The following is a 21504-nucleotide window of genomic DNA, read 5'->3' as shown; positions in this document are numbered from 1 at the left end:
AAAGATGGAGGAGAGTGCTAGAGGCATCATCATCAGAGTTTGTGTAGTAAATCAGTTGCTGTCAAAAAGTCAATGAGAGAGTCTGGATTAAAGGAGGGTCCATCAGCAAGAAGATAAGGTAAAGAAAGGGCAGCAGAGTGGAGACGATGTTGGAGGTAAATTTTGCGAGCTCGTTGATAGGGTGGACAGCCCAACAGAATGTGGCTAACAGATACTGGAACGTGACAATTCTCACAGAGAGGAACAGAGTGCCTCTCTATGAGATACCCATGAGTAAGACAAGTGTGGCCGATGCGAAGACAAGAGAGAGTAGTCTCCCAACCCCGACACTGACGCCAAGAAGACAGCCAAAAACCTATACTCGGTTTAACAGAACGAAGTTTGTTATGGAGCAGATCAGACCAACATTGCTGCCAACGGGTCGAAGGTGGGTAACAATTTCAGCAAAATAGTCTGTGAATGGAACACCTCTATATGAAACTGGGAGGTCATGTACTGCTGACCGCACAGCAGTGTCTGCTTGTTCATTGCTCTGTATGTCAACATGACCAGGGAACCAGCAAGAAACAATATCCTTGTGTTTGCTAGAGATATGGTGTAGCCAAAGTTGGATAAGAACTAGGGGGTGAGGTGTATCAAATTTTCATATAGCCTGTAAAGCACTAAGGGAGTCTGAAAGGACCACAAATGGTGACACAGGCATAGATGCTATATGGATAAGTGTTACAAGAATGGCATACAATTCAGCTGTAAAAATGTTAGCCGAGGATAATAAATGTCCTCACACGACACTGTCCGGAAACACTGCTGCGAATCCGACACCGTCAGAAGACTTAGAACCATCGGCGTACACTGTGGTGGCACGAGAATGAGAGCGGAAGTGGTCAAGAAAAAGAGAGCGGGAAGCCAACGTAGAGAGTTGGGCTTTCGCGCATGGCAGTGGGAAAGAACAGGCTCAAACAGCTAGAACTTCCCAAGGGGGGCAGGGAAATGTGAGATGCTACATGAACATAGAAAGGTGGTAACTGAAGAGAAGATGAGCAAATGGAGGCGGAGAGAAAAGGGGCAGAATAAGCAGGGGCGATGAACAAATAAAGAACGTCTACTAACATCAGTGATCATCCTATATACGGAAGGATTTTGGAAGTCATGAGATCGAACGTAATAGCGAAGGCAATGAGCATCACGGTGACCAGACAAGGAGGGAATATTCGCTTCTGCATAGAAGCTCTCAACAGGGGATGAATGAAAGGCACCAAGGCACAGACAGAGGCCTTGATGATGAATGGGATCTAACTTAGATAAAAGTTGTGGGAGAGGCTGCAGAATAGGTTTGGTCACCATAATCCAGCCTGGACAAGACTAGGGTGGAATGCAAACGGAGGAGAGTGCGACGATCTGCTCCCCATGAATGATGAGCGAGAACTTTAAGGAGATTTAACCGACCATGGCAAGTTGTCTTTAAACTGGCGATCAAAGAGCAGGTCCAGAAACATGACCATATCACATGCCGGAATATGTGAACCGTGTAAGTACAAGGGAGTATCTGGAATAAGAGGATGTCTAGTGAAGGTAATGAACCGGGTTTTCGTACTAGAAAATTTAAAGCCGTGAGAAGTGGTCCAATAGGAGACTCGGTCTATCACAACCTGAAGAGAAGCTGCTACTAATCAACAGTCAGTGCCTGAGTAAGCTACAGCGAAGTCATTAACATAAAGTTACGACCAAATATGTGAAGGAAGAACGGAAGGGAGGTCATTTATAGCTTAGAGAAAAACAGTAGTGCTGAGGACACAACTTTGTAGAACTCCCTCGGCTTGCCCAAAGTCCAAGGAAAGTCAGGCGCCAATACGGACCTGAAAATGTCTATCGGAAAAGAAAGCAAAGATGAAGTTTGGTAGATTACCACAGAGGCCTAAGGAGTGGGCTTGGGCTACGATGTTATATCTCAAAGTGGTGTCATATGCCTTCTCTAGATCAAAAAAGTCAACTAGGACAGAGTGGTTGTTAGCAAAGGCATTTTGAATATACATATCTAAATGGAGCATGGGGTCTACAGCAGAGCGGCCTTTGTGAAAGCCATATTGGTGAGGGGAAAGGCTATTGTGTCTCTCTAAGAACCACATCAGATGTCTATTCACCAATCGTTCCATCACCTTGCAGACCACACTAGTCAGGGCAATGGGACAATAGTGAGAGGTGTCAAGTCCCAAGGCACCTGGTTTGCGAAACTGTAGTACAACAGCCGATTTCCAGTGTTGAGGGAGAGCCCCTCGTGTCCAAATTAGATTGAAAAGACGTAAAAGAATGGGAAGGGCTATAGAATGGAGATGTTGAAGAACAATAATGTGGATATCATCAGGTCCTGGTGCTGACGATTGGCAAATGGAAAGCGTGGACTCCAGTTCTTGAAGAGTAAAAGGTACTTTATACAGTTCCAACCTATCGGAGGAGAAATCTAAGGGTAATTGCTCTTTGGTAGGGTTAGATGCTTCTGTGTTTGCATTTGTGTTTGGTAGTACTCTCTTGCTTTTGTTTAACACCTAGCACTTTCTTTCATTTCAGAAGCATGCTGTTTTTTTTTATTAACACATTGGCTGTTTCCCACTGAGGCAGGGTGACCCGAAAAAGAAGAAATACTTTTATCATCATTCACTCCATTATTTTCTTGCCAGAGGCATACCTACATTAGTTAAAAAACTGCAACATATCTCCACTCCTCCTTCAGAGCACAGGCACTGTACTTCCCACCTCCAGGACTCAAGTCCAGCTAACCAGACTCTCTGCACTCATAAAGACTATTCAAATCAATCCATCTATCACCTAACTATTCTTACATAACCCAATTGCTCTAAAACTTCTGAATTACTACCCAACAGTCATACTCTAAAACATCTTGAGCTGAATAATTGTCTCTCTTATCATCAGTTTGACTCTGAGGCACACTTGTCTAATTATATTTATTATGACAGTCTTATTTAATTCTGTTATCACTTAAACTTTATTGACACAGTTGTTGTTGCTCTTAAAATTCTTGTACTTGAATGGTTTTGACAGTTTTAGTATGTGAACTTTCTTCCTTCTTTTGCAGGCTCAGTCTTAGTTGTATTTCCTGCTGTTATTTCTACCAATAGTAGGTTGGTAGACAGCAACCGCCCAGGGAGGTACTACCGTCCTGCCAAGTGAGTGTAAAACGAAAGCCTGTAATTGTTTTACATGATGGTAGGATTGCTGGTGTCCTTTTTTCTGTCTCATGAACATGCAAAATTTCAGGTACCTCTTGCTACTTCTACTTACACTCAGGTCACACTACACATACATGTACAAGTGTATATATACATACCCCTCTGGGTTTTCTTCTATTTTCTTTCTAGTTCTTGTTCTTGTTTATTTCCTCTTATCTCCATGGGGAAGTGGAACAGAATTCTTCCTCCGTAGGCCATGCGTGTTGTAAGAGGCGACTAAAATGCCGGGAGCAAGGGGCTAGTAACCCCTTCTCCTGTATATATTACTAAATTTGAAAGGAGAAACTTTGGTTTTTTCTTTTGGGCCACCCCGCCTCGGTGGGATACGGCCGGTGTGTTGAAAGAAAGAAGATTTCTACCAATTTCAGTGGTGACACATTTGCAGTTTTTTAACTGACAGCGGTTTGCACTTGTCAAGGCTATGTCATACCTCCATCCCTTTTATTTATATTTATTAATGATTTTAGAAAAATCTCATCTGTTGCAGAATCTGGGTCATATGATGGTGTATACTTGTTAAAAGAACATACCTGGCCTCTTCTAAAGTAAGCTTTGACATTTTTGTTATCCATCTCAAGGGCCTTAGTAGAATGTTCTCGTGCACGAGGATTGTCGTTAAGCTTCAAATATGCCATTGCAAGATTCAAATACCCAGCAAGTAAAAGCATATGACTTTCAGCTTTTTTTTCATCATCCAAACCTGTAATAAGACAAAATTTAAAGTATGGTAGTCTATAAAATTTTCTAAGTAATGTAGTATTACAAAATATTCATGACATGCAGCTGTGCTGCAATGGTTAATCACTAAATATTTATCCAATAAGGAAGGTAATTTAAGACAAAATCTGTCAAAATATTTTTATCTTCTTAAATAGCATTTTATTCCTTGGAATTCTAAATTTCAAATTATACCAACAGCATTTGTATACTTTACTTGTAAACTTTTCCAGGACTTGCACATTATCCCTTTCACTGTCGCAACTTCCAAAATTAAAAGTGCCGAGCCTCACAATTTTTCAAAAAATAAAATAATTTTTTCTTCTGAAATGACTGAGAATGTTTTTCTGCAGATAATGACACCTAAAATGTTTAGCTTGATGAAAAAGTTATGGAATTAGGCAGGCATAAAGTTGGTGGTCCGGGTGCAATTTAGACACTGACGATTTTGCCTACATTGAGTCCTATTTTTAAGTACATTCTGCATCTCAGTTCAACCAAATTCCTAGCTACTGTATTTTGCTAGCATGCCTTCCATTCTATTGACTTAGGTCAAGAAACTGCTCATTCAACTATCAGAACTATCCTATAAAGTGCAGTGGTAATTTGGCTAATTTTACATAAAATACAACAAATTCCCACTTAACCCTTTCACTCTCATCCGTAGATCAACATTACTGATGCCAGGATCACTTACGCAGATCTATGTTGCGGGCTCAGCTTCCCCAGATAAGCTGTGAATGGCAAATTGTTACCAAGAAACAGTCAATAAAATTATAAAAATCATCCTAGAAAACACCTCAAATTCACTATTTTAATCAAAACACAAGGTCACAAGTTTGCTCTTTTCCCATCATGTACTGCATGAGGCAGGATTCTTTTTTATACTGTGCACATACTGCACAAATCCACTCTCTCTTGTCTAGGCCTAAATTATCAGTCACAGCATATTTAAGAATGCTTAAAATGTAGATCTACATGAGTAACACTGGCATCAATAGCAGGACTACATAAGAAAAGAAAGGGTTAATGAATATTATGTAGGTCATCAAAGAATAATGCCTTGATCTAAAATATAATTTCCCACACAAAATATATAGCATGGGGTGGGGATGTTGCAGTTCAGAGGGTCATCTGAGTTGTGATGTTAGAATGTTTCTGAAAAGACAAGTGATTGAACGAGGGTGAAAGAGTTTCTTCTTTTTCAAGTCACATTGTCTTGGCCAATGACAGCCAATGTGTTAGAAAAAAGTATTTGTAGTGAGTGAACCTACCTTGCAACTGCTTGAGGCAATATAATTGCACCCATTGAACAAATATATAGCTCAAACTGGTTAATTCTTAAGCTTCATTATATGATTATGTCTCATGGGAGTCCTTGTCAAGTTATGGATTGGACTCACAACTAACATGGAACTGAAAGATGTGGGAGTTTACAGTACACCAAATGGAGGGTGTGACCATGTCTGTTTGAGAAAACTACCAGAAGTGTCCCAATAAAATTGCAGAAGCATAAAGATGCCTGTAGGGTCTACAACTTAATCAATTCTTATGTTCAGCATCATGACACCCACTCCCATCTCATGGCCTGGATTAGGACAACCCTATTACTTGAAGAAAATGACAGGATCAAATAAAGATGCCTTGCATCCTCTTCCACTTAACTAGACAGAAACAAAATAGTGGTACGTTCTTCGATTAAGCTAGCACAAACAAAATTGTGGTACAGCACATCTACTTTATCTATACCCATAGCTCACACTATGTTAGAACAAAAGAAACAAAGCTAGCACGAGCTGGTAGGACTGTTATAGTGCATACCTGCTTCTCAAACCTCACCCACTCAGCACCTGAAGAGTCAACTTCAATGTATTATACAAGATATAATTTTCTGTTGTATTTTATGCACTTGATAAAGCTAATCTATGGTGAAAAATACCTACACACTTCTCTGCAATCAGTGTCTTGTTCCTTATCATTTTATTTCATTTTATTTATGACACTGGCCATTTTCCATCAAAGTAGTGAAGAAAGGAAAAAAATCACATTCACTCTCATTCATTCTATAGATGTCTTGCCAGAAGTGCTCAGACATCATAATTCACATGGCCCTCTCTCTGTGAGCTGCAGAATCCCCACCAGTCCTTCAGAGTGTAGGCACTGTATGCCCCACCTCCAGGACTCTAAGTCCACCTAACTGATAATCCCTCATCTATTCTATGATTCACATCATCTTATATACTCATCTACCAACATTTCTACTCTTAAATATCTAAAAGGCATTCACATTCTCTAATACCTTCCCTCCAACATGATATACAATTTTTCACTGCCTAGAATTTTTCATACTGTTATCACTGATTTTTTTCTATGGTTTATACATCCTTTTATTTGATAGTGAATAATGGTCAATACACTGTCATCACACTCACCATTATCATACTGCAAAAGGTCAATTATTTTTTTGTATTGTTTTACTGCTAGTCGATATTTCTCTTCTTTGAAGAAAGTGGTTCCTCGATCTTTGCATGCCTTGGCCTGTTCAATTTTCTCTTCCTGATCCATCTCCCAAGACTCCTTAGCCTTTTCAAAGTTTCTCAATTCGACCTCATATTCTAAGGAAACACCAGGAGGAACACCAATGGCTATATTCCCCGCAGAGCCAAATGCATACTGTGAATGAAAGTATTAAATAGTACAAACATTACAATAGCCTCACTTTTCAATGCAAGTAAAATATTGATTTCCATAGGATATTAATGGTCATATGCAGTATTTACAAGAGCACAGCAATTCAGAAGGCAATTTTTGAAAAGAATAAACATACTTTTATCACCTTGCAATCAAAGTACGTATTCTGGAATATTTCGGCATCATAAACAAACAATTTTATAGGTAGTTTTGACATTTGCCACCATCTTCTTCACTCTTTCCCCTTTCCTCCCCCTCTTCCTAAGATGCTTTTAAAGCTCACTAAAGAAGGAAGGAGGCAAAACTTGTTAAGCATGACAGTCACCCCATGGAATTTTCAGCTATTAGGTGTATAATTTTTTTTAAACTGACCATTTCCCACCGAGGCAGGGTGAAACAAAAAAAGAAGAAATGCTTTCACTATTACTCATTCTATCACTGTCTTGCCAGAGGAATGCCAATACTACAGTCCAGATGCCCTTGCTCTTTCATTTGTTCACTTTCAATTTCCTTCTTTTACATACCCTCCCAAATTCATCCACAAACTTTTGCAACTTTTTTTAGAATCTCCAGAAAGCACAGTGACTTCAGAAAAAAGTATCTGTGACAATTCTCACTTTGTATTTATATTCTGTATATTTTGGTCCCACACTTCTCCCCAACAAACTAGTGTTCACTTCTTTTACAACCCCATCCATTAATATGTTGAAATAACTGTGGTGATCAACCACCCAGGGAGGTACTACCGTCTTGCCAAGTGAGTATAAAACGAAAACCTGTAATTGTTTTACATGATGGTAGGATTGCTGGTGTCCTTTTTTCTGTCTCATGAACATGCAAGATTTCAGGTACGTCTTGCTACTTCTACTTACACTTAGGTCACACTACACATACATGTACAAGCGTATATATACATACCCCTCTGGGTTTTCTTCTATTTTCTTTCTAGTTCTTGTTCTTGTTTATTTCCTCTTATCTCCATGGGGAAGTGGAACAGAATTCTTCCTCCGTAAGCTATGCGTGTTGTAAGAGGCGACTAAAATGCCGGGAGCAAGGGGCTAGTAACCCCTTCTCCTGTATATATTACTAAATTTGAAAGGAGAAACTTTCGTTTTTCCTTTTGGGCCACCCCGCCTCGGTGGGATACGGCCACTAGCTCAGAAGACTGATGGCAAGTACAACGCAGTTGCATTTGCTAGCCGAGTCCTTACGAAGGCTGAACGTAATTATACAGTAACTGAGCAAGAAGCTTTAGCAATCGTATGGTCTTTAAAGCACTTCCGAGACATTATTTATCAGTACTCTGTTCATGTCTTGACAGACCACGCTCCACTGATACCTTTATTCTAGAACAAACAACCTACTGGACGGTTAGCCAGATGGACCTTGACTATCCAAGAGTTCAATCCGACCTTTGAACACTTACCTGGCAAGTCAAATGTAGTCGCAGATCCCTTATCGCGACATGTTAGTATCGTAACTGCAGACCCTCCATTTAGTGCTGAGGATGTAAAGAATGCTCAACGAACAGATCCCATGTGGTCTGGTGTGATTCGATTCCTGCTCCAGGAAGATCTTATTCTGACTGTGAAGCCACCAGCACCCATCAGTGACTTTGTCATGAACCAAGAATTACTGTATCGAACAGCCGAGTTGGGTACTCCTAGCAGAAGAGTTTACCAGTTAGTAATTCCACAGTCACTAGTGAATGTAGCCTTACAGCTAGTTCACGATGTACCAGGTGTTGCGCACCCTGGTATGGATCGTTCAGTAAAACAAGCCAGATTGAAATACTTTTGGCCTCGTATGGCAACTGATATTTCTGAGTATGTTAAGAAATGTAGTGTCTGCATGCAACATAAAGGTAATGCTAATGGTCCTAATCCAATCCAAGTGTATCCAACCACTAGCGAACCTTGGGAAAGAGTTGCGCTAGATTTGTTAACTAATTTCCAATGTTCCCTCCAGGGCAACAAACATCTGTGTGTTATGGTAGATCATTTCACCAGATATTGTGAGTTAGTTCCTATTGCAGATAAGACTGCCGAGACAGTAGCTAAAGCGTTTAAAGAACGCATTATCTGCAGGCATACCACCCCTAAGTCCCTAGTAACAGATAATGGAGGTGAATTCTGTAATGAGATTCTTGAAAATTTGTGCACCTGTACAAGATCTCTAAATCCACCATTGTTCCTCATCATCCTGCCAGCAATGGGTTAGCGGAACAAACCAATAAGAAAGTACTTGATGTCTTGAGAGCCACTCTCAATCCCAACAGTGAAACTTGGGATGAAGTTATACCTGATGTGCAGTGTGCTATAAATTCTGCTTACAATGTTTCTATAGGTGACACTCCACATTATGCATTGTATGGTGTAGATAAACGTTTGCCTTATGAGTTGTTATATTCTAATCTGAAACCAAATTACAACCCTGATGATTTCATAGCAACTCGTACCAGCTTAGCTCAAAGTGTTTTTAGAAGAATCCGTGAAACACTTTATAAATCAACAGCAGAATTTACAAGAGTCGCAAGCACTCAAGCAAAGCCATCCAAAATCAAAGTAGGTTCGAGAGTTATGCTGACTAACTTTAACAAAACGTCTGCAATGCCTAAGCTTGATCAAAAGTTTGTTGGTCCTTATCGAGTAGTTGAACATATCACTGGTAATAAGTATAAGGTTAGAGAAATTAGTACTGGTCAGTATAAAGAATCGCATTTAGATCATATGAAGTTAGTATGTGATGATAATGATGTTCCAACCCAGACTAATGTGACAGACTCTGACAATCCTCCTGATCCTGTACTCTCTACCTCTGATACTCAGTCAGTCGATCAACCTGAATGTCGTTATTCCCTATGTACACGACAGGTATTGAGAAATCCTCAAGTATCATTTGTAACTACCAATTCAGATTTGCCTCAAATACAGCATGAGTTAGCCAGTGCTACAGAGTTTGATCCTCCCAGAGATGACACCCATTCTGCACATGTCAATCTCACCCTAGCAGAGTTAGGGTTAAATGTAAATAACCTGTATAGATGAATAATTACAGTATCAACTTATCAGTATTCAAGAATTTTTTTTTTTTGTGTTCACGTTCTCTCTGAATTCTGAGAATTAACAGTCTAGATTTGAGTGCACCGAATCTGCCTTTCTGTTAAACACTTCTTTCTTTGTATATATTCCTTCCTCAGAATCTGTAGATCACATGAATACAGATCGATCGATCAAATTTTTTTTATAACTTCTATTGTGTAATCTCAACGTTGAGTTTCATTCGATGAGTTGTGCTATATTATACCTTGTATTGCATTACAGTTTCAGTTACGTAAGCTTCCATTCCAATGTTCTACTTATGTATGTTATAATGTTCAATTGTTGTGTACTTTGACATTGTATAGAATCAGCCCAAGCCATACACCTGCCATCTCTAGTTTGTATTAGTTGTATGTCGGGACGACATACATTAGCGTCGCTGAGCTCTCAGTAGTAGTACCAGTTCCTAGTAACCAGTTACCAGTAACCAGTGTACCAGTAGATGACTCACTACCAACCGTCTGTGTGAATCATTGACTGTATTCATATTGCTGCTGACCATAGCAGGATTTCAAACACCCTCACCCGTAGGCACTCATGGGTCAGTCAAGATAGGGAGCAGAGAGAGGCAGGTCGGCTGTTAGCGCTTCTCATACTTCCCGATATATATTATACGTACTACCAGCCTACGTAAGTATTCTTACCCCATCCACGTATCGAAAAACCCACACGACATATATTACTAAATTTGAAAGGAGAAACTTTCGTTTTTCCTTTTGGGCCACCCCGCCTCGGTGGGATACGGCCGGTGTGATGAAAGAAAGAACTGTGTTGATATCACATATCCTTGTCTAAGGCCTACTTTTACTGGAAAACAATCTCCCTCTCTCCTACATACTCTAACCTGAACCTCACTATCCTCAAAGTCTTAACTGCTTTCAGTAGCCTACCACTTATTCCATACACTTGCAACGTCTGCCACACTGCTTCTCTAAGGCTTGGTCACAGATCAGATCACAGGGGCATTGACCCCTGAAACCCTCTCCAGGTATCCACTATATCATATGTTTTTTCTAAATCCATAAATGCCAAGAAAACTTCCTTACCTTTATCTAATACTGTTCACTTACATGCTTCAATGTAAATACTTGGTCTACACATCCCCTAGCATTTCTAAAGCCTCTTTGTTTATCTGCAATCTTGCTCTCTGTCTTACCTTTAGTTCTTTCAAATAATGACTCTACCTTACACTTTACTTGGTATACTCAACAGGTTTATTCTCCCATAATTTTTACTATCTCTTTCATTTCCCTTTCCTTTATACAAAGGAACCATGCACAATCTTTGCCTATCCCTAGGTACCTTCCCCTCTTTTATACAGTTACTGAACGAAAGTACCAACCACACCAAAACTATATCCTCACCTGCTGTTAACATTTGTCTTGATCCTATCAATCCCAGCTGCTTTACCCCTTTATATTTTACCTACTGCCTCACACACCCCTCCCTGATAAAGGCATAGGACTTGAAAACATCTCAGCTATTGGGATGACTGCCTCCAAACTGGTAGGAGAAAGCTGTAATAGGAATAGTAAAAAAAAAAAAAAAAAAAAAAAAAAAAAAAAAAAAAAAAAAAAAAAAAAAAAAAAAAAATAGGAAAGACTTTTAGTAACTAACAACATGGAGAACAAGATGCCATTTAAAAACTATAAATTACAAGAAAAGTGGATAAAAACAGAAACACAGAAAGTACTGTATTTCTTTAAAACAGAGTTGCATATGGTTGTAATGGTTTCCAATGATAGTGTGCTACAACCACTGGGAAACAAAAATAATAATAATAATTTATTTAAAGATGGACCACCATACAAAAAGATACTCATAACTACACTGTAATCCCATAGCAAAAGGAGGAGGAGAAAGAGAGATGAGGTGGAGGAGAGAAAAGAAATGGGTGGAGAGAGAAGTGGGTAGAAAGACAACAGGGGAATAATCAATCAATCAATCAAGTTTATTCTCTATAAGGATTACAATGCGGGGTTTACAGATTTTGAATACTGTGTGGTTTACATGTTTTAAAATATTAATTACAGAGGGGGCCACTAGGACACCTAGAATGGCTAGGCATTTTGGGCAGACTTCGATTAATTCTAAACATTAAATTATTACAGATTATGGTATTAAGGCTAAGTGACTACATTATAGTTTGTGAGTTTAGCAATGTGAATGCTTTTGTTTTGGCACAATACATAGTGTCTATATTGGAGTATCATAGGCAAAATTATGACTAGTTAGGACTGATTATTTTAAAATTAAGATTCGTATTTCTGTGTTTATAGTCAATGGGTGAGTGAGTGTAAGTGTGAACCACCAGGTGGTTTACATGTAGTTAGTTGATGGGGAGTATCAGGGAGATAAGATGTTTTCTATTGGTAGTTTTGAAAGTGACGAATGTTTCTGCAGTTCTAGAGTTTTCAGGTAGGGTGTTCCAGATTTTAGGCTCTTTGACACACATTGAATTTTTGTAAAGGTTTAGTCGGACACGGGGAATGTCATAGAGATGTTTGTGTCTGGTGTTATGCCTGTGGGTCCTGTCACAACTATCAAGAAAGCATTTTAGGTCAAGGTTAATATTGGAATTTAAGGTCCTGTAGATGTAGATTGCACAGTAGTAAGTGTGGATGTTCTGAACAGGGAGTAAGTTTAGATCTATGAAGAGTGGGGGGGGGGGGGGTTGCCAGGGATGGGATTTAGTGATTATTCTTACTGCGGCTTTTTTTTGGGTTATTACTGGCTTTAGATGTGTTGCTGCAGTTAATCTTCAAGCACAAATAGCATAGGTGAGGTATGGATAAATGAGTGAATGGTATAGTGTGAGAAGGGAAGTTTGCGGCACGTAATATCCTATCTTGGAGAGGATCCCCACCGTTTTGGATACTTTTTTTGTTATGTGTTGGATATGGGTGCTGAAATTTAGGTTGTTGTCGAGGTATAGACCTAGGAATTTGCCCTCATTATGTCTGACAATTAGAGTGTTGTCGATCTTAATGTTAAGTTGGGCAACACCTGCTCTGCTACCAAACATAATGTAGTAGGTTTTGTCAGTGTTAAGTGTAAGTTTATTGGCTGTCATCCAAGTCAGAATTTTGAGCAGCTCCTTGTTGACAATGGTGTTGAGGGTGGCAAGATCAGGGTGGGAGATGACGTAAGCCATGTCGTCAGCAAAGAGAATGGGTTTCAGGTGTTGGGATACGTTTGGAAGATCATTAACCCATAAACGGTCCAAGCAGATCTACATTCACATGTGTAGTGCTACAAAAGTAGATCTACATTTTTTTTACATATTTTCAAATATAACAAAAAAAAAAAGTAGATCAAAGTTTTTTTTACACATTTTCAAGTGTAAAAAAACAAAAAGATGATCTACTTTTTTTACATACTTTCAAATGTTGAAAAAACGTATATATACGTTTGGACCGTTTACGGGTTAATGTAAATGAGGAAGAGCAGGGGACCAAGGACACTTCCCTGTGGAACTCTAGTATCAAGTGGCGGTGTTGATGAGGCTGTGTCTTTAATGGTGACATACTGATACCTATTAGTAAGGTGGGATTTGAAATATGCAAGCGCATGGCCTCTTATACCATAATGGTCATGTTTGTGGAGTAGGATGTCGTGGTCTACTGTGTCAAACGCTTTTTTTAGGTCAATAAAAATTCGTAGCGGATATTCCTTATTTTCCAATGCTGTGTAAAGCAGATCTAGCATTTTACAATTGCATCATTAGTGCTTTTATTTTTCCTGAATCCTAACTGGCAGGGGTTGAGTATGTTTTGTGCTGTTATAAATGAATATAGTCTCCTGTGCACGAGTTTCTCGAAGATTTTGGATAGCAATGGTAAGTTTGATATTGGCCTATACAGTGGACCCTTGAGTTTCGGCAGCATCGACTTTCGTGAAATTCGACCTTCGGCAATTTTTTTTTTTTAAAATTTGACCTTGAATTTTGTGATTAAACTCATGTTTTGGCGACCGTCCAGTACCCGTCCGCCCGTCACCGCGCACACCATCACCCCGCGGGTTCATACGTAATAATCCATTGTTTTTTGTGATTACAACTGCTAAATAAGTCACCATGGGCCCAAGGAAAGCTAGTGCAAGCCCTTTGGTAAAGAAAGTGAGGAACACGATCGAATTCAAGAAGGAAATCATTGAAAAATATGAGAGTGGAGTGCATGTTACAGAGCTTGCCAGGATGTATGGCAAACCCCATTCATCCATCACTTTGATCGTGGCAAAAGGAAATAAAGTGTGCTATTGTTGCAAAAGGGGTGGATATGCTGACAAAAAGGAGATCACAAATCCTCGAAGAAGTGGAGAGGTTATTGTTGGTGTGGATTACCGAAAAACAGTTAGCAGGAGATAGTGTTACGCAGTCGATAATATGTGAAAATGCAAGGCAGTTGCATGACGATCTCGTAAAGAAAATACCTGCAACAAGTGATGTTTGTGATTTTAAGGCCAGCAAAGGTTGGTTTGAGAGATTTAAGAAGCATAGTGGCATTCACAGTGTGATAAGGCATGGTGAGGCTGCCAGTTCTGACAAAATTGCAGCTGAGAAGTTTGTACAGGAGTTTAAGGAGTGTGTAGACACTGGAGAATTCAAACCCCAACAAGTGTTTAATTGTGACGAAACAGGCCTCTTCTGGAAAGAAAATGCCAAAGAGGACCTACATCACGCAGGAGGAAGCGGCACTCCTAGGACACAAGCCTATGAAGGATAGGCTTACTCTCATGTTTTGTAGTAATGCTAGTGGGGATTTTAAAGTGAAGCCTTTAATGGTGTATCACTCTGAAGATCCCAGAGTGTTCAAGAAATACAGTGTTGCCAAGAGTAATTTGTGTGTGATGTGGAAGGCTAACAGTAAGGCATGGGTCACAAGGGATATTTTCCTAGACTGGTTTAATGAAGTGTTTGGCCCCAGTGTGAAGAAATACCTCCTGGAAAATAAACTGTCACTCAAGTGCCTCCTGGTAATGGACAATGTTCCTGCTCATCCTCCAGACTTGGAAGAGCAAATAGTGGAGGAGTTTAGTTTCATCATGGTGAAGTTCTTGCCCCCTAATACAACTCCTCTCCTCCAGCCCATAGACCAGCAGGTCACTTCAAACTTCAAAAGACTCTACACAAAAGCAGTGTTTCAAAAGTGCCTTGAAGTGACCTCAGACACTGAACTGACCCTAAGAGAGTTCTGGAAAGATCATTTTAATATCCTCCATTGCATAAACCTTATAGGTAAGTCTTGGAAGGGAGTGACTTCCAGGACTTAGAACTCTGCTTGGAGAAATCTGTGGCCAGATTGTGTAGAAGAGAGGATTTTGAAGGGTTTGTGGCTGACCCTAAGGAGCCTATGCCAGTTGTGGAAACTATTGTGGCACTGGGGATGTCCCTGGGGTTGGAGGTGAGTGGTGAGGATGTGGAAGAGTTGGTGGAGGACCACAGAGAAGAGTTAACCACTGAAGAGCTGCAAGAGCCTCATCTGCAACAGCAACAGATCACAGCTCAGGAAACTGCTGCAGAGGAGGAATAGAGATGGAGGAAGGTGCCTTCTTCAAAGATTAAGGACATTTGTGCAAAGTGGACTGAAGTGCAAACATTTATGGATGAACTTCACCCTAACAAAGCTGTTGCAGGCCGTATTGGCAACATGTACAATGACAGTGTTGTGTCCCACTTCAGACAAATCTTAACCCTTTGACTGTTTACGCCATATAAATACGTCTTACGCGCCACTGTTTCTGAAGTATATATACTCAATAATTTTAGCGGCTTCAAATCAAGCGAGAGAAAGCTGGTAGGCCCACATGTGAGAGAATGGGTCTGTGTGGTCACTGTGCACCACATAAAAAAATCCTGCAGCACACAGTCCATAATGAGAAAAAAAAACTCTGATCGTTTTTTTGGATTAAAGCGCCAACTTTGAGGTGTATTTTCGTATAGTATTTATTGTTGTATTTGCGTTTTCATGGTCTTAGCTGATAAAATGGAAAACATATTGCAGAAATAGAGATGATTTTCATTACTTTGATGATGAAAACGACCTTGAAACTGAGCTCGAAGTAGTGGAAATGTTCGATTTTTACCAATGTTCAGGAGTAAACAAATCACACCACACATCCAATACACGTCAACTGGGGAGTCTAATATTCTTTCACTAGTGCACTGATATTATTTATACCATTTTTACAAAAATGCAGTAGTCTGCATAACAGTAAATTTTGTATTTTTTTATATGAATAAAAAATTAAAATAGAAAGCAATAATAATATAAGAGGGGCCTAGAGATGTGACTAATGAACAGAGGATATGTTATTTTAGTGCCAAGAATGTCTACCTTGTTTATTCTGGACCCTATTTTGAAATTGGCATCTTTTTTATTTTGTGTGAAATTGGCCAAATTGCCAATTTCTGACCACTATATTGGGTAGTTCAAATTGGTAAATGGGCAGTTTCTTGTACTCAGTTGATAGATAAAATGGAGTTCTAAAGAAATAGCTATGAGTTTGGTCAACTGGAACAACGGAATTGGCTGAAAACAGGGCTCAAAGTCGGCGAAATCGCCAATAAGCATATGTTGCCGAGACCGCCAACTTTGCGGGAGCGTAATTATATGAGATTTCGACCAAATTCTGAACTTTTGGTGTCATTACCACCGGGAAAAGATTCTCTATCATTTCATAAGAATTTTTTTTTTTCAAACATTTATCGACATAGAATGACAGTTTCAGAAAGGGGCCTGCGACAGTCAAAGGGTTAAAGAAACGCCAGAAACAGACCTCTCTGGACAGATATTTTGTGCGACAGGAGTCCAGTGACTCTCAAGTTGATCCCAGTGGCATTAAAAGAAGAAAGGAAGTAACCCCAGATAAGGACTTCATACCTGAAGTCCTAATGGAAGATTCTCCTTCCAAAAAATAGTGCACACCTTCCTCCTATCCCCTCCTCCCGTCTTCCATCCACGCAGAAGTCTTCAGTAAAGGTAAGTGTAATATTATTATTTTTTTAAATGCATGTACTTGATTTCTGATTGTTTTCATTATGTAAATCTTTATTTAATTTGAAAAAGAAAAAAAAAATTATTTTAATATTTTTGGGTGTCTGGAACGGATTAATTTTATTTCCATTATTTCTTATGGGTAAAATGGTTTTGAGTTTTGTGAATTTCGACTTTCGGCAGGCTCTCTGGAACGGATTAATCATGAAACTGTAGTTGTTTACATCTGTAGGGTCACCACCTTTATGTGCTTTCCCGACACTACTCAAGACAGCAAGCCCTTGCTGTCTTGAGTAGTGTCGGGAAAGTGCTAGTTTCTAGTGACTTGTTAAAAAGTAATGTAATAGCATGCGAAAGGACATGGGCCGCTCGCTTGTACAATAATAGAGGGACGTGAGACAGATTCCCAGAGTTATTTTTGAGTGACTTGATAATTGCGGTGACTTCCGTGGGCTCAGTTGGTACAAGATAGAGGGAATTTGGAAAATTCCCATCTAGGTAGTCCCCGGCACGGGTGCTGGTACGTGGGATTTTACTGGCGAGATCAGATCCTATGTTTGATAAGAAGTCGTTTATCTTGTTAGCTGTATCAGTGGGATGCAGTGGTGTTTCATTAGGTTTGGTTAGGACAATATTCTTGTTTTTTTTTTCAGTTTGTGGGTCCCAAGAATCTGGGAAAGTGTTTTCCAGGTCTTTTTTATATCTCCTCTTGTGTCAGTGAATCTGATGGAGTAGTACAGTTGTTTGGCTTTCTTTATTAATTTAGTGAGAACTGATGAATATTGTTTAAGAATATCTTTGTGCATTAAGCCTTGTCTATATTGCTTTTCATATTGGTGTTTCTTATCAATGGATTTCAGAATGCTGCTGGTTAGCCATGGGTAACCGAGCCGTTTATTCGTGATCTGTTTCGTTTTTATAGGACAATGTTTGTTGTATAGTCTAAGTATTTTGTTAAGAAAAATGTCTGTCCAATCGTCAATACCATTGGCATTGGAGAATTCTGTAGGCCAGTCAACAGTCTCTAGGTCTGCTGTGAAATTCCTTATTGAGGCCTTGTCATGGAGTCTAAATGAAACTTTGTTGTATTCGAGTGATGGCTTACTAATGTTTGTTAAGAGGAAGGTAGGGTAGTGGTCTGTAGTGCTGTCTGTGATTATCCCTGATTTAAGAGGGGCTAGTATATTGGTTCATATGTGGTCTATTATGGTTGCACTTGTCTCAGTCATCCTGGTTGGTTTAGTTATTGTTGGTATGATAAGTGTGTTGTTCATATTGTTGATGAAATCAGTTACAGGCTAATCATCTGGTAGGCCAAGGCTGATATTGAAATCTCTAGCTAAGAGAAGGTGGTGCTTGTTCATTTGTCTGTTTGTTATTAGTGCCTTTAGATTCTCACTGAAATTTGGGATGTTTGTGTGGGGTATCCAGTAAATGGCACCGATTGTTATAGGCGTCTTAAGGTTTTTTACAGTAAAACTACCAAAAATGTATTCCCCATATTCATCACTAAAGCAAGTGGTGCTAATACAAGATAGTTGGTTAGAGTAACAGATTGCAATACCACCCCCAATTTGGTATGGTCTGCAGTTGTGGATTGCTGTGTATCCTGGTAGTGGGTAGATATCTATTGTGTCCTGCTTAAGCCAGGTCTCAGTAAGAATAATGCAGGAGAAGGGTGTCTTTAGCGACTCAAGGAGTGCCAGGAGGTCATCATAGTGTTTGCTTAAGGACCTGATGTTGTAGTTAAGAACTGATAGACTTTGAGCAGTTTAGGAGTGCTGGCTTGTGATGCTGTGTAATAAAGGCAGTTACTTTCCAATAAGTTTTGATTGTGTGTTAGATTATGGAGGTTTAGATCAGGGTCAACATGATCATTCATCTTTTAGGTTTAAATAGTGGTTATTTATATCCTGTATTGTGCGGTGAGTTCTAATACTGATATCTGTAGTAGTGGGAAGGTTGGATGAGTATATAGCTGAAGCACTTTGGTCATATAGAGTATAGTCACTAATAAACATAATGAAGTTGAAATTGTCTATGTGTTGTGCTAGAATGAGCTAAAGTACAACTAGGTATAAACTAATACTATAATAATACAAATTACAAATAGCACCAGACTCACTCTTATAATTGCACTAAGGTCTAATATAATGAATTTGGTGTTGTCTATGTACTGAGCTAGAATGAGCTAAAGTACAACTAGGTATAAACTAATAATATAAGAATACAAGTTAAAAAGGTACAAGACTCTCACTTGCAATTGCACTAAGGTCTAAGATAAGTTGTTAACAAGAACAAGAATATAACTAGATTGAAAATGACATAATAAAATACACAAATTAATGTTCCAAAAGAATGAAATAGGAAAATAAAAATGGCAATGACTTGGTTATAATATGATAGTAAGATGGTACAAAGGATAATATAAAAGTTGGAGGTGAACATACAAACTTGAAAATTTGGCAACAAAAGGTTAAGAAAAGTATAAAATAATGATTAATGTACAAAAGTAAAACTGACTGGTAGTAAATATGGTGTTTAATAAAATTTTAGAAAGTAATAATGATTACAAGAAATATTAATAAAAAAAATGAAAAAAAAATGTTTATTTCAAGTACAGTACTAAATTTTAAGAACAGTTATTTGGATTAAATATTGCACTGGTAGTTATACTAGAGCTTAATAAGGTAAAGAGGAGATATGAAGGAAAGGGGTGAGGGAGGGGGAAAGGAAAAGGATGTGTGAAGGGAATGGGTAGCAGGGAAATGCAAAGAGGAGTGGAATATATGGTAAGGCAAAAAGGAGGGGCAAAAGGAGGGCAGGAATGGGGGTAACTAGGTAGAAGGGCAGAAAAAAAAAATATAATACTGTACACGTACTTTTGGTGATAGCTTGATGGTAGATTTCTCCCCCTTTTTAAATCTCTCTAGTGCCCTTTCAAGGCCTTCTGGAATATTGTGCTCTGTTCCTTCACCAAGAGGGAATTTGACATTTCGATCATCAAATATTGTACCGTTCACTCGACCAACAACACGTACTGAAATTATATAGATCAACCATGAAGGCTTATTAAATACAAATTTTAAACATATACAGTATTCTGCACAAACCATATATTAAACATGAAACTCTATGTAGGGTTTAAACACATGCAATGTTCTATCCTAGTAACCCAAAATCTTAAATGCATGGTGCCCATACACTCACTCTTCGAAAAAATAAATGGTATAGAGGTTCAGGGTACCATACCTTAAGAATCTGGGTAAAACACTGTCGATAAAGGGTCACATTATACTACTTTTGTCCTTCTTTTTCCATGAGGCATAAAGTTAAAAACTTACTACCTGTCTGTAGTACTTGAGTACATGTATGTACTCAACGTGCATACATGCATGCACGTATGCAAGCACACACACACATGCATGCAAGCACACACTAAGGCACATGCATGAACAAAATACAAGTCACTCAGGTAAGTGCAAGAAGTGCTGTCTAGCCTTGGACCAACAAGAAAATAATTCATACTGTTTGACTCTACTGGGTTATCCAGTTATATTTACAGTACATAATTTATCATTACTGAATGCCTACAATGTCCATGTACCTTTACAGGCATTGTCCTGATTTATACTTTTGTCTCTAAAATAATTTGTGCTTTTTTCTGAATAAGTTTGACCTTATATTTCATAATTCCTCAATGTGGCTGCCCAATTACTTCACCAGTACCACAAAAACTGCCTTATGGGTTCGATTCTTTGGAAATGTTCATGTCTCTGACTAAGGCACTCTTTAGGTGTAATTTAGAACCAATAATAATACAGTAATATATTTTGTGAAAGGACTCAGGGAAACTGATTAGCCAGACTTTAGTCCTGGAGGTGGGAAGTACAGTTCCTGCATTCTAAAGGAGGGGTTTGGGATATTTGCTGCTTAGAGTGGCATCTAAACTGTCGCATCTGTGTGCCTCTGGCAAGACAGTGATATTGTGAATGATGGTGAAAGTGCTTCTTTTTTCAGGTCACCCTGCCTTGGCGGGATCACCAGGATTGTAAGAGATATAGAAAGTGAGATGTGCTTGTATCTAAGATAAAAGCATGAACAGATTCTTGACTCTTAAAGAGAGAGACTGGTAACCTATTATACAGTCTAGGAGCTACATAAGGAAAGTATCTTTCTGCAAATTATTTCTCCTCAATAGCACAAGGATCAATCAGTCTGAAAGGGTCTGCAGCAATTTGCAGAAACATTACTGAGTCCAATATAAAAGGTACAAGCACTTCAGCAAGATAACTGGATTCAATCAACTCTTTTTTTTTTTTTTTTCAACAAGTCGGCCGTCTCCCACCGAGGCAGGGTGACCCAAAAAAAGAAAGAAAATCCCCAAAAAGAAAATACTTTCATCATCATTCAACACTTTCACCACACTCGCACATTATCACTGTTTTTGCAGAGGTGCTCAGAATACAACAGTCTAGAAGCATACACACATAAAGATACACAACATATCCCTCCAAACTGCCAATATCCCAAACCCCTCCTTTAAAGTGCAGGCATTGTACTTCCCATTTCCAGGACTCAAGTCCGACTATATGAAAATAACCGGTTTCCCTGAATCCCTTCACTAAATATTACCCTGCTCACACTTCAACAGATCGTCAGGTCCCAAGTACCATTCGTCTCCATTCACTCCTATCTAACACGCTCACGCACGCTTGCTGGAAGTCCAAGCCCCTTGCCCACAAAACCTCCTTT

At 39.1% G+C, this 21504-nt stretch overlaps 1 protein-coding gene across 4 annotated transcripts in view; it reads right to left on the bottom strand.

Annotated features, from left to right (window-relative positions):
* LOC128695708 (peptidyl-prolyl cis-trans isomerase FKBP4-like) overlaps window positions 1-21504 on the bottom strand; it is a 127340-nt gene that overhangs the window by 42651 nt on the left and 63185 nt on the right. For all 4 annotated transcript variants that reach the window (XM_070093297.1, XM_070093299.1, XM_070093300.1 and 1 more), the window contains 3 exons: window positions 19632-19789; window positions 6395-6635; window positions 3776-3945 (listed from right to left, as the gene is read on the bottom strand). In XM_070093297.1, coding sequence (XP_069949398.1) covers window positions 3776-3945; window positions 6395-6635; window positions 19632-19789 — 569 coding nt within the window. The remainder of the gene's footprint in view (window positions 1-3775; window positions 3946-6394; window positions 6636-19631; window positions 19790-21504) is intronic.

The sequence above is a fragment of the Cherax quadricarinatus genome, chromosome 42 (genome assembly GCF_038502225.1).
Source record: "Cherax quadricarinatus isolate ZL_2023a chromosome 42, ASM3850222v1, whole genome shotgun sequence".
In the NCBI taxonomy this organism is placed as follows: Eukaryota; Metazoa; Arthropoda; class Malacostraca; order Decapoda; family Parastacidae; genus Cherax; species Cherax quadricarinatus.
Note: the sequence above shows the minus strand (reverse complement) of the source record. Positions and strands in the feature narration are given on the sequence as shown.